This window comes from Panthera tigris, chromosome C1, assembly GCF_018350195.1.
Source record: "Panthera tigris isolate Pti1 chromosome C1, P.tigris_Pti1_mat1.1, whole genome shotgun sequence".
NCBI lineage: Eukaryota > Metazoa > Chordata > Mammalia > Carnivora > Felidae > Panthera > Panthera tigris.
In genome coordinates this window covers 55,892,700-55,906,870 of record NC_056667.1, presented here as the reverse complement: position 1 = coordinate 55,906,870, position 14,171 = coordinate 55,892,700, and the positions used below count along the sequence as shown (strand labels likewise).

The window sequence follows — 14,171 nt, the reverse complement described above, 5'->3', positions numbered from 1 at the left end:
AAAAAAAAAAAATAGAACATGGACCGAGTCTTTTTTATCTAAAAAGTCACATAAGAAATGCACATTTATTGTAGAAAATTAGGAAGCAAAAGTAAACACAAAAAATAACATAAAAATTGCCCGTAATGTCTAGAGAAATAATCACTGTTGAGGTTTTGATATATATATCCCTACAGACTTTTTCTATACAGATAGAAAGATACATGCATATAGTTTTTCCAAACAAAAAAAAATCATACTCAACTGACTTCTTTGTTCCTTGCTTTTTTTTTGTTTAATAGTATATTGTGAATATAATATAAATATACTTTGCAATACTGTGTAGCATTCCACTGTATAGATTTACCTTAACACATTTTACTGTCCCAACATTTTGGGAGCTATCTTAAAATAGCTCCAAAGTCTCACAGAAAAATCTTTAATCGTGCTCTTAGTGATTCCCTTTGTATAGAGTGGGTCCATTTTTTTTGCCTTTTATTTAGATTTCTTACAGTGCCTGAGGAGGGGGCAGGGGAAGGGTGAAGAGGGTACATGCTATGAATATTAAAGCTCTTGATCTTGAAAGTTCAGCAGAAAAGATCTCTTTTCACTTCTCCCCAAAATGCGTTTTCTGGTAGGAAATAACACTAAGATATAGTCACCTTCAAAATTATGATTGGTCTTTGTCTAGGGAATCCATCAAAATGGAGGCTTCACCAAGGTGTGGTTTGCAATGAAGACCTTCCTTACGCCCAGCATCTTCATCATTATGGTGTGGTATTGGAGGAGGATCACTATGATGTCCCGACCCCCAGTGCTTCTAGAAAAGTAAGAACTGATTTCAGAGCACTCTTAAAGAACACTGGCATTCTAGATCTTCCTGCCATGGTCCTGGTTTTGCTGGGGTTTAGTTCAAGTGGTCATTGTGGTACTTAGGCAGGTGATTAGACCAGGAATCATCCTGGACTCTTTTTACTCCTTCAGCTTTCACATGCAACTTATTATTAAATCCTAAGGATTAAACCTCTCTCACATTTCTGTTTCTCTATTCTGTCTTTGCTCTTCATTCCTGTGGTCTGAGTCAGATACTTCTCTCTGTCACTGTGGACAAACTGCCTTGCTCCTAAGCCCAACCCTCTCACCTCCATAAAGATGATATGCTCGTAGATATATCCCCTTTCTGTCCCACATTACTGACTTTTCCTTTCTGCTGGATTATTCCCATTAACATACAAACACACTATACCATTTCACATTCTTAGACAAAACTCTTGATTTTCCTATTTCCCCCTGAAGCCACCACACCGTCTCTCTACTCCTCTTCATATCAAAACTCCTCAAAAATTTTGTCCGTATATCTCCTCCACCTGTCCTTTCTTGGGCCCATTCCACCCCTCAATAAAACTGCTCTTGACAGGATCTCCAGTGAGCTTCACATTCTAAATCCAATGGTCACTTCTCAGTTCTCACTTGACTCATCACCAGTATTTGATGTAATTGGTCATTTCCTTTTTCTTCACAGAGCCTTCTTCACCCTTCTCATGGTTATTCTCCTCCTTTGCTGATCATCACTGTCTCCAGTGCTGTTTCCAACCATCTTTTCAACCTCTTAAACTTGGGAGCCAGTGCTCAGTCTTTGGACCTCTTCTCTTTATTAGCTATGCCTGTTCCCAGAGTGATGTCGTCTAGTCTTGTGGTCTTAAAAATCACCTACACTCTGATGACTCTTAATTTATATCCTCAACCTCAGCCTCTCTCAGCCCTCAACCCAAATATTCCAGCTGTTTATTTAACATCTTCGCTTGCACAAAAATGTAACACATGCAAAGAACAACATTTTATTTCCTCTGCATCAAACTTGCCCCTCTCCTAGGCATCCCCACTGAAGGAAATGGCAGCTCCATCCTTTCAGCTGCTCAGATTAGAGAAGTAGGAGTCATCCTTTACTTCTTTTTTTCACACCCCTCGTCCAACCCAGCTGGAAATCTCACCGTATCCATTGCTACCACCATAGTCTAACTCACTTTCACTTCTCATTTCTCACCTGGATGACTAGAAATAGCCTCTCAATTGCTCTTCTTGCTTCCACTCTTGTCCTTCTTATAGTCTATTCTCATAGCAGCCAGTGTTCACTTTCAAGTATAAATCAGATCTTGTCACTCCTCTGCTCAAAGCTCTCTGTTGGCTTTTCATTTCAAATCCTCTGATTTCATCTCCAATCCTCTCTACCATTCACCATCCCCCTTGATGATGCTTAGACATGCCTGGTATGCTCCCACCCCATGGCCTTTGCACTGCTGTTCTCTTTGTCTGAAATGCTCTTTCCTAGATATCTCTGTAGCCCAATTCCTCATTTTCTTCAGGCCCTGTCATAATGTCTCTTATCTTAGAGACTTTTTCCTCTCCATCTTATGTAAAGTAGTATTCCTTCTTTCTTCATTTTCTTACCTTGATTTATTTTTCTTCATTATATTCTATATTTATTTGTTATCTTTCCTCCCAGACCCATCCTCTCACCCCTGCTGAATGCAAGCATCGTTAGAGCAGGATCTTTGCCTATGTTGTTTACTACTATATCCCCAGCATCTAGAATAGTGACTGGCACATAGTAGGAACTCAATAAATACAAATGTGTTGAATGAATGAATGATATCATTCCACTGTTTAACCTTCTTATTGGATCCTCAGTCCTTTTAAGACAAATTTCAAGTTCTCTGATGGGGTAGGCAAGTTTCTTCATGAACTCAGCTTTTTTTGTTTTGTTTTGTTTTGTTTTTTCCTTATTTAGTGTCATGTCCTGTCGTTTCCTGGTATGTGCTACATGCAGATCCCCAAATGCTTCAGGCTGTTCCAGGCTTCTGTGCCTCCATCCAGGCTTTTCCCTTTGCTTGAAATGTACTTCCACCTCCCCAGTCTTGACTCCCAGCTCTTCTCAGTTTCTGTCTCTGTCAAAGTTAGAAGTCCGTGTGGCAGCCTGTGCACACTTCTGTCATATCACTTGTCACACTTTATTTGGCTCAGCCACTACATATATCTCCTTGAGTAGAAGAGGGCTACTCTCTTAGGTATCTCTAGCCCTAACAAAATGCTTGGTATGTCATCCGTGCTTAATTAACCCTTGTATTTCATAGGTATGAATGGAAGTATGAATAAATCAGTGACAAAATGCATGAACTTGATAGAGCAGTGGCAATTAATAGTACAATAGGGAAAAAACAAAATAAAAACTGAACACACAGCTAAAACAAGTATTTCATGTTGTTTGGAGTGATTTATTATTGAAACAATCATGCTCGTTCATAGTTGCTGAGGATATCATAATAATGATGATAATGAGTGTTCTTAATGATCAGGTTAATGATTACCTGAATAGGTAAGCGGGGATAATTATGTTCAAAGAGGTCTGCTTAAGAAGGCAAAGGCGGGGGAAAACATTGTAGGAAGCTCTTAATCTGATTTGGTACCAAAATAAAGTTCAGGGCATTAAGGAGGTTGGGTTCAATTACATAGAAAATGTTAATGTAACACTCCTTCGTTCTGCTGTGGTGCTAACGAAATAAGACATTTTGCATCTCTGTAGAAATGAGAGCTAAGAAACTGATCATATGGCTTCAGTCCTAATATGAAACATCTCATTTCCCAAAACTGGGTTGTTTTTTGTTTTGTTTTTTTTTTGAAAATCTGCCTCCCAGATGAATAAAGTGGTTTTCCTGATATTCTCTCATGATCAGAGTTATCTTTGCCCTTGGGATTTCCATGACTTTTATCAACATCCCGGTGGAGTGGTTTTCCATTGGATTTGACTGGACCTGGATGCTGCTGTTTGGTGACATCCGACAGGGCATCTTCTATGCGATGCTTCTCTCCTTCTGGATCATCTTCTGTGGCGAGCACATGATGGTAAGAGCCTCCTGACGAAGGAAGGGACTAGAAGGAAGTGTCTGGAGTCAGACCAGTGGTTCAGATTCCTACTCTACCACTTACGAACTAGCCAGGTGGCCTTAGGCAAGTGATTTAATCACTCAGAATTTCAGGTTTCTTGTCTGTAAGATGGAGTTTAAAGGCCTAAAGCATAGAGTTTTGTGAGATTTAAATGAGATGATGTATTTTTTACAGAAAGTAAACACACAAATGTCAACAATTACCACCATTTCCTCTGCTTTGACTTCAGCTTTTCTTGTCCCCAGGACCAAGGTAACCCCCAGTGAATGTGGGCCTGGCCCTTTCCCACTGGCAACTTGATCAGGTGGCCTAGTAACCCCTATTACCTCCCTGGTCTCAGTTTGCACAGACATCAAATCATATTTCAGGCGGGACTGAAGATACCATGGATAAAAATAAGAATGGTGCAGTCATCACGTTGTGGCTAAGGTGATGTGCCAGCTGGAGCTTGGTCCTCCTGTCAGGCACAATCAGCTTCGTAGTAGCGGACTGTTTTTAAATCCCATAATGGTTTGATCATTGCTTCTGAAGACTTGCAGCCCTTGTAGGAGAGCAGTGAGAGGAGAGAGAGGTGTTAGCTTACGGCTGGGGTAGCCATAAGGGCCCCTCCAGCAGTGATGCACTGAGAATGAGCCCTCACAGCAGGGACAGGATACAGGAGACTCGGGTAGAGCAGCGCAGCCTGCCATGGTGGAGTGCCCAGAGTGAGTTGTGTGCAGTGTCCCCACCTGGGCTCCAGCCTGACTGCTAGAATTTGTCTTCTGCCTTTCCCTGTTTTCTCACTTTATATTCCTTCATTCTCTGTCTCTTGGTATCTCTCTGTATCTCTCAAGAGGAACCACTCTTGATTTTAATGAAGACAGGGAGAATATATGTCTATTATCCTAACCATGAGAGATATTGATATATCTCTTGACATATTTTAATGCCTTAGAGTCTTTATTTTGTCCTCTGGGCACCACCCACCTGATCAAACACAAGTGTTTAGTCACATAGGAGTTCAACTCTGAATGAGTCCTTTTACAGACCATAGATCTTCCACTGCTGAGGGTACAAGATCTTTCTTTGGGGTCCCATAGCATCCTGTTCCTATTGCTGTGAGGGCCCCTATGGGTGGGCTGATAACAATGAGCTCCTTTGGAACAAAGATTTTGGTCTTATTCTCCTCTGCCTAGAGCCTAGCGTGATGCTTGATATACAACAGGTGTTTGAATGACTGACTTAACTATAGAAGTGCTTTGCTTTCCCCTGTCTCATTTCTCAATTTGGTTTTCCTCAGGATCAGCATGAGCGGAATCACATAGCAGGGTATTGGAAGCAAGTTGGACCAATTGCTGTTGGCTCTTTCTGCCTCTTCATATTTGATATGTGTGAGAGGTGAGCAGGTGCCTGTGGGGTCCTGGGCTAACATGTGCATCCCTATGTCCACTCCAGCTCCTTTAGAGGTATTCAAAGAGGGGAAGGGTGGCCGGGAGCCTATGGGGTGAAAGCACTGGACATGGTCACATCCTCAGATAAAGATTGGGATTAAATCAAAGACAAAGCCCTTTATAGATGGAAGATATTTGTGCTGGCCCTATCCTTCAGACTCTGTTTCTCTTTAAGTCTGCCAGCCTTTCTTAGTCTAAATACAGCTCCCACCCCTCTGGCTGTGAGAAACTAAGAATGTGTAAAGAGAAAGTTCCCCTTTGCCTCTGTATTAATTGTGTCTTTCCATATCGTTTTTCTTTGTAGAGGGGTACAACTCACGAATCCCTTCTACAGTATCTGGACTACAGATGTTGGAACAGAGCTGGCTGTATCCTTCCTTGCTTGGTTCAGGGTTTCATTTCTTGTCATAGCCACCTGGTCCCTCAAGATGATTTTCTAAGTCCTGCTAATGTTCTCCATGTGTGCTCAGCCAGAGCTTTGATCCTCAGACCAATGGTAACGGTGCAATTAAGGCAAATAAGAAGAAGAATGAATGCTTGCTTTTAAGCCCTGTGAGAGGAGGCAAAATGAAGAAGTTGCAGTGCGTCCTCACAGCAGATGGATCAGAGTTGCTAGTCTTACCACAGCCTGTCTAAATGATCTATATGCTTGTTTACCGCAGACTCCGGCATGGCCAGCTTTTCCCTGCAGCCACAGAGGCTCATATCTGGGCCCCTGTGGGAGAGCCCGTTTCCAAAGTCATCTGTGTGCGCGACTTCTCACAGTGACCTTGGTGTGCCAGCATACGTGCTGCTGCCATTCCTTTCTGAGACCGCATGGAGATAAGGCTAAGGTGATTAGTTCCAGGGGAGTTGCCGACGCTTCTGGTTGGTTGGTGTAAACTCTGTCTGAGTCATCTTCATGAAGCAGAAGCGACAGTCTTAGCTTATCCCCTTTAGGATGCTGGATTTAAATATTTTATCTTCCTGAATAATATGTCAAGAGCTTTGGGAGAAAAAGACTCTCCTCTGGAGTGGGGAGAAAGGCTGGAGTTGTATTATTTCCTGATGGATAATATCTTGTCACGTGCTGGTAAATAATGCTTTGTTCGGCCATGATGTTTATCTGGGCTTCTTAGTGTCACAAGAACTTTGTGAGCAAACTGATTCAGTAGTATCATTACCTTAAAGATGAGAAAGTTGATCTCACCATGACTCCCATCCTTCCTCTCCAAAATGTGAGCTGCACAACACGGGAAATACTCATAATGTTAAGTCTACTTCAACCTTTTCATTGTACAGATATGATGGAGGTCCAGGGAGGCAAATAAAATGTCAGGTTTCCTCATTCCAGGGTACTGTTAGCTTTATGGAAGAAGGAGAAACTTCATGAAATGTATTACTTAATGAAATATACATGCTGAGTTCATACTTGTTAAAATTTTTTAAAATATGCAACTTGGGGTAGAGTTGGAGCAGAAAGGACTTGCATTCAGGTCACCTGCCTCCCAAGCCAGCTCAGTGTACCCCAAGCTTTGGTGGTTCTCAAGTTGAGCTTTAAAGATCGGTCTCAGGGTTGCCCTGATCAGTTTCAACGTATATACTGCCCCCACCCTCATCTCCCAATTTGGCCATCTGTCCTTCTGCCTCCTGTCCCATTTGACAAGATTTTTCTTGTGGTAACAGAAGATTGCAAACAGAATTTCCTCCCTGGTTTTACTTCAAGGACTTAGGTCCCATGCCCAGCATCCCTTCTAGCTGCTGTGGCTGCTTCCATCCCCCACTCCATCACTTCCTGATTCCAGGGTGTCTCAGTCTTCTTATAAAAATCCAAGGACTAACTAGCCCAGTGGTTCTTAAACTTGATCCCTGCTCTTGGTTTCCCTGCTCTTGAAAAATCTGATTTCATACATCTTCAGTGAAACCTGGACTGCATTTTAACACTTCAGGTGATTTTAATGCAGCATTCTACCTGATCAGTAATTTGCAACTGATATCCAGTATTTTAGTGCTTTTCAAATTTATTGTACATACATATCTCCTGGGGATCTTAAGAGGCAGATTCTGATTTAGTAGGTCTAAGGTGGGCCCTGGAATCTGCATTTCTAACAAGCAAGACTCCATTCCTCTTCTTCCTTGCCTCAGAGAGCAATTTGGTTCATTCCATTCTGTTGTACTTCTGTGTCAGAAAATCTCTATCACTGGCATTAGAATACCAGTTTTAATGTTTTATCCTCCTGAAAATTGCCCAACTATTTGGAGACAGAGGGTGTTGTTGCCAACAGAGCTGAGACATGCTTGTGTCCCCAGCTAGCCTGCCATTTCCTTTACTGGAAACCATCAGATGGCCTTCATCATTGTGGCTGGCATCTGCCTCTGCCTCTACTTCCTGTTTCTGTGCTTCATGGTGTTTCAGGTGTTTCGGAACATCAGTGGGAAGCAGTCCAGCCTGCCAGCCATGAGCAAAGTCCGGCGGCTGCACTATGAGGTGAGCAAATTTCTTGGCTCATGCAGGATCTGGTTACTCAGTGTCTCCTGCTTGATATGTAAACACATACCACACACCTATACCTGGAGATTAGAAGCCTTTATTTCAAATACACATCGAGAGGTTCTCATGTAATATAGGAGCTCTGGGCAAAATAAGAGGCTAAATCTGACCCTAAAAACACCTAGCTGGCCTGCGTGGATCTTGGAGTTTTCTGTGGTATATATGTCTTTCTGTCCTCACTAGGGGTGAACTTGTTCAGCAGGTTCTTCAGCTTTGGGGTGGAATGTGGGTGATACTAGATGGGAGATTTGACTAGGGCAGAATCAGCCTTGAGACTGGGCTTCAGCCCAGGTGATCTGATTTTTAGACTCCCAAGAGGCTACATTTCCCCTAAAATATCCAGCAGGTGATCAGATAGAATTCGGTAATTTCTGTTTATATGTTATGCATCTCATTCAAGGGAAAACACTCAACATCCTCTAATCTCTAATACAAGCAACACATTCTTAATTTTTCAAGGATCCCTTGGACTCATGCCTAAGTGGCTGTCCTTGGAGAGACATGGGCCTAATTCCTCCGTGAAAAGAAACAGAAACTGCAGAACCCCAGGGTTTTTATATGCAGTGGATCTGCAACTAAGCACCCCTGAATAAGAGGTGTCTCTCCCTGAAACACAGGTTCCCTTAAATCCTGCTCTCAGGAAACCCTGGGCACTTGCTGAAGCTTTGCCTGGCTCTAGAGCTGGAGTGACACATGAGAAAATTCAACCAAATCCACTTCATGTTGATTAATATGCACATTTCTTTTTGTTCACTGGAGCAGAATTTTATTACAACCGCAGAAAACTTGGATTTGGTGACTTTGAACCCTTGCAGAGAAGCATAACCAGCTTAGCAGGGAAATTAGCAGCCTCACCACGTGCTGTGAATATAATTTCCCAGGCTCTGGTATCACTGTTTCATGAGAGATAAGAACATAAGAAATATTTGGCCCAATAAATTTTTCAGCCACATTCACCTCTGCAGGAGAAATGTTACTGTGTGAAATTATTTTACTAGTCACTCTTAGGGATTTGGTTTTATATATTTCTTTAAAATTAGTTTTTTATAGATTTATATATTGAGAAAAGGATTGGTACCAGCTGGGAGAGTGTTAAGGTACTCTTTTTCTCCTTCCTAACAGGGGCTGATTTTCAGGTTCAAGTTCCTCATGCTGATAACCTTGGCCTGTGCTGCTATGACTGTCATTTTCTTCATCGTTAGTCAGGTAAGTGGATCCTGAACAGTCAGGGTGAGAATGTGCTGGAGAGGTGCCTCTACTCTGCATAGAAAATTCTAGAGAGCTGCTGAGGAAGGAGCAGGGAGGCTATAATGCTGGGCAGCTCTTCAAACCATGTTTTTTAAGGGACATTCCACCTGGCCGGAGGTGGACGGAATTTTCCCTTTCAGTACAGCCTCACGGAAAGAAGAAGTTGCTGAATAAATTAAAAGCCTGCAGCCAGATGGAAGGGCACTTATTTCATTTAGTTGAGAATACACTTTCAAGCCCTATAGCAGAACAGCAATAAGCAAGTATCAGTTTGATTTGATCCTTATCTGGCATTAACATAGATCCTTTTACAGTCCATCAGCCATTCTTTGCAGTAATTATATTGCCACTTAAACATGAAATATAATTCACAAGTCCCCTTGATAGAATCTTACCTTTCTGCTGGTTATTTCCAAAACTCAAACTTTTGCTCTCTTGATGACCTCAATAATGGTAATAATGTTTAAATATTGGTAACTGGTTTTGGAAAGTGGAAACTACTGTTTAAATCTGACATGCTACCTTTCTGTCATTCATTGGAGCTTCGCAAAAATCCTGTGGGGAAGTAGGGTAAGTTTTGCTATCCCAGTTGCTAAGACATGAAATCGATAGCCTTAGAGACATTTCCCATTTGTGCTCTTTTCCAGCCGGGTAGGATTGTGGATGGGTTATTTCACAGTTCTAAGGCTGAATTTTCTTATATGTAGAACGGATGTTCTGCAAAAGGTGGCTGTAAGGACCACGGGCAGCAATGCTTGCAAAGTAATTTGCAGAGTGCCTGGCACATCGTGGGCAGGAATAGCTGTGCTCTTGTGAATAAAAAAAAAAAGGGTAAATATTGTGCCAAAGGACATTCAGTAAGTTAGGGACCAGAACCCAGTCCTTTTGACTTTTTCTTTTCTTTTTTTGCCAGCTGTTCTGTCCTCTCTGTATTTGGCCCAAACTGAGAATGTAAGTAGTGCAGATAGAGCCTTAGGATGCAGATTTGTCTTGTTCTGCTAGCTTATTTCCTCAGAGGGGCCCCTGTGTTTTTTTGTGCCATAGACCAACCCCCTTGGGCAACCTGGTGGAGGCTGAGGGCTTCTTCTTGGAATGTTTTTAAATGAGTAAAATAAAAACTTTGGACTTCAAAGGGAATCAGATATATAGGTATTTGCAATTATATATGTTACAGATATTACAGATGTATATCTATAATTGTGATTGATATGAAATTATGATTTCGGTGGCAGAATTATCAGTGGTGCTAATATTAACAGGAACTTGTTTTCTACATTCATAAATGAAAGAAATGGTAACTTTCAGTTAGAAACGGGTGAAAATAAAGATATAATTGTTCTCATTCCGGTTCATGGACCTCTTGAACTTTATGAAAGGACACCCAAGGGCGCCTCTGACCCAAGTTAGGAGCCCCTCGAGCCATGTGGGCTCTGCCCACTGGGCAGTGTTAGTGTTGCTGTTGAAGGCTGACGTGAATGTGGAAAAAAAAATAAAACAAATATGCATATCTGTCTTCGTAAGTTCAGCTTACCACATCTGCTGTGACCTACACCAGTGCTGTGTTTGTATCAGACTGTTTGTTTATAAAGCCTTGGAAATTTCACTCGCCACTCCAAATGCAGTAAAAATATTTCAAATTCTGAATGAGTTTTTTATTCAACCAGCAGAGACTCAAACAAGGGTGTCTCAGGCCTGACTTATCCTTTGGCCAGTTCCCTCGTGTGACCAAAGTGTCCAGCCCTCCAGTGCCGCGGTAACGCGCTGTGGTACTTAATATGGCCAGTTGGGGGAGTCCGAGAGAGCAGGGTGTGCTTGGAGGAAAAGAGCCTCAAGTTAAGCTGGACTCAAGAATAAAAGGCAATCCCAAGATATGTTCCCAGGGAGGCAGAAAGAAAGGGCACTTTTGGTCCTAACAACATGTGTCTGCCACCTTAGAAAGCTGAAGCCACACCACCACAGTCCCCATGCTACTTACCCTCCTGCCTCTGCAGAGGGTCCCTTCCACCTGAAGTCAAGAAGGGACAACTGGCCGATCTTTGAGGTACCTATGTGTTTCCCGAATTTAGCCTTGTATATGTTAGATAGCGCACCTTTTTAAAGCAAGGTAGGCCAATTCTTCTAAGGAGCAGAGTTTGTGGCTTTTCTTTGGAGAAAAAGATTAATATTCCATTGCCCCAGTATTTTCTAACATAGCTCCAGCCTGTGGCTGGCTTTTTATATCTGCCGCGACAGTCAGCCCGGAGTGGATTTCTACTCCAAGGGGGTAGCAGCAAGTTCTTTTGGATTCCATTAGCTCCTCACATTCCTCCTGCTGGGTTATTTTTTTAAGGTTTATTTATAGATATCTAAGACGTTTTCAGGCATAACTCTCAATGTCCCAGGTACTGTACTAATATAGTCATCAGAGGATTTATTTTTTAATGTCATTTTGGAATGTCTCAGCAATGAGCTCACCTGAAAGAAAACCTATTGGGTAACTTTTTGAAATAGATCCCAGCCTTAGGTAAAAGGAATGTATTAAAACTCCCATTATACTCTCGGGCTTGCTGAGAGAGCTTGCATTTAAGCCCCATGAAATATAATGCGAGGGGATCTCGCCAGGATATTGAAGCTCTGAGGCCAGGAATGAAGGGCTAACAGGAAGCTGTGGAATGCAGTGACCTTGAGGCTTTGTAGCTGGGTCCTGAGGGGCAGTCTTTTAATGCCTGCCATTTTAATGGCCTCAGTCATAGCAACCGAGAGATGGTACATCACAGTCTGGTATTTTAGCCCCTTCCCTCTGGAAAAGAAAGAGGCGTTCCGTTTAGAGGTAGCGGACAGTAGGGAACAGAAGTGCAATGCAGGGAAGAAGGTCACCAACCTTCACTAAGGGGACCCCCAGGTGCCTGACATTCAGGTCAAGCCACATGCAGCAAACTCCCAGAGAGCCTGTCCCCGGCTCTTTTGTGTGTGTGTGTGATCACTTCATTCTGTCACTTACGGAGGAAATGTTTCCAGTAAGAGAGCCTGTGTCTGGGATTTGGAAATCTTGTTGTTAAGTGGAATGTTGGTTGTCAAGACTACTGGGTGTAAAGGGATTTGACCTTCACTTGGCTCCAGGGGTATAATTGGGTGGTTTCACACAAAAGTAAATTGTTCAAATGTTAAATCAGGAAAAACAGGGACTTTTAGAAATAAGACTTATGCAGGGGGAAGATGATTTTCTTTTCTTTTCTTTTTTTTTTCACTGGGGGCTATCTGATTTTTTTCTCCAGAAGTTAAAAGAGGGTGAGTGTCACCTCTCTGCCTTGGCGTTAATAAGATTTTGGATTTACAGGGCCTGCCTGCTCTGTTGAGGCTGCTTACTGTGGTTCACGTTGGTGGGAATGTGCTCAGAGCTCAGGAGGTCTCAGGCAGGAATAATTGAGGGAGGAGAAGGGCAGGCACACACAGTCGAGTGACACTGTGTATACAGCTCACTTATGCAAATTCAACTCTTTGCCCTCAGCAGGAAATAATACATTTAGAGATGACAAATTATGGGTATGGGTAATTCTGCAACTCCATGCTAAACAAGGTGCATGTGTCTCACAGCAGACATGAGACAGGGGCACGAATCTGCTGTGGCTCCTCAGGCCACCTGAGCGCCTGTGTACCCCTCGTGGTATGAGCATTCTCATTTCAGTGGTTCTACTGTAAAGTTGTAGTTTGCATATATATCCAGTTTATTGTACCATACATTACTATGTCTAGGATATATAGTGCGTATATATTACTATACGGATTTGAATATATGAACCTGTGTATAATAATGTGCATTATGGTTAATTAAGTGAGTTTTCAAAGGAAGTTTTGTCTTCCGCAATAGTGGCTTCATATGCCAACTTAACACACTCACCCCTGTTTACAATAATATTCCTACTGTTAAGAATACCTTCTTTTGGAGTCAGAGCCATGACTTTCTGGCTGAGCAATCTTGGGCGAGATGACGTACCTCCCTATGGCATGGTTTACCATATGTTGAGTGGAAATATTACCTGCCTACCTCATAAAGCTGTTATTAAGACTGATCTCTTCCATGTAAAATTCTTACTGTAGTGCCTGACATATTAGCTTTGAATAAATGTCAACTATCATTATCTTTGTTATTATTTTAAAATGTCTTAGCTTTGCTAATATCTGTGTTAGCAATATTTAAGTGAAATAACACTTACCATTGACGTCTTACTTTTAAGTAAAAGTATCATTATTTACTATGGAATGCAATATTTTCTCTTTACTTTGCAATCTGATATTTTCTTAGAGTGACTGTTTCTATCCTCCCTTTCCATTTCCATGGATTTGCACTTGCATTCCTGCACGTGCCAGTACTTTTGTCCATATTCATTCAACAACCGTCTGTCTGTCGAGTACCATTGTGTACCAGGAATACAGGTGACTGTTTTCTTGAGATCAGTCATGCCAGTCCTGACAAGAATCCATTTCAGCAAAATTCAGTACTGAGTATTCCCAGCGTATGTCATTGGAAGTAGGGTCTCTTGAAGGCCCTTCCCTTATTGAGGGACCCGCCGCCTTAACAGAGTAGAAGAAAATCAGAACTGTCTTACTCCATTTTACCGACAGTTCCCATCCCAGCCTCCCCTCCTCCATCACACAGAACGGTTCTCTTTGTTATGACAGCAGGTACATATATTTCCAGGAACTATCTTAAGACTTCCTCTCCTCTTCCATTATATTCACTAAAAATCATCTTAAGTATGCCCTAAGTACTGTAATTTTTATAAAGTTAGGATATTCTTCTTTAAAGTAAAAAGAGTGACATTTGGAGACATTGCTAAAAAGTCAGCCCTAAGTAGCTTGAATGCTTGTACATTGTTCTAAAATCAATAATGGTTATGAAATTCTTCTTGGCCAAAAAATATTCCTGAGCACATCATATCAAGTGAATTATTTTTGAAAATAAATAAGAGTTTGTAATGGTGGTTTATGCATCAAAAAAATGAAAAATTATGTGTCATCAAGGCCAAACTAAAACTGGTAAGTCTACAGTTAACTTAATTAAC

At 41.8% G+C, this 14,171-nt stretch overlaps 1 protein-coding gene across 3 annotated transcripts in view; it reads left to right on the top strand.

Moving 5' to 3' along the window:
- The window catches only part of WLS (Wnt ligand secretion mediator), a 100,570-nt gene that overhangs the window by 73,644 nt on the left and 12,755 nt on the right, over positions 1-14,171 (top strand). For all 3 annotated transcript variants that reach the window (XM_007089812.3, XM_042997549.1, XM_042997550.1), the window contains exons 5-10: positions 671-807; positions 3,711-3,879; positions 5,201-5,298; positions 5,656-5,719; positions 7,675-7,818; positions 9,004-9,087. In XM_007089812.3, coding sequence (XP_007089874.1) covers positions 671-807; positions 3,711-3,879; positions 5,201-5,298; positions 5,656-5,719; positions 7,675-7,818; positions 9,004-9,087 — 696 coding nt within the window. The remainder of the gene's footprint in view (positions 1-670; positions 808-3,710; positions 3,880-5,200; positions 5,299-5,655; positions 5,720-7,674; positions 7,819-9,003; positions 9,088-14,171) is intronic.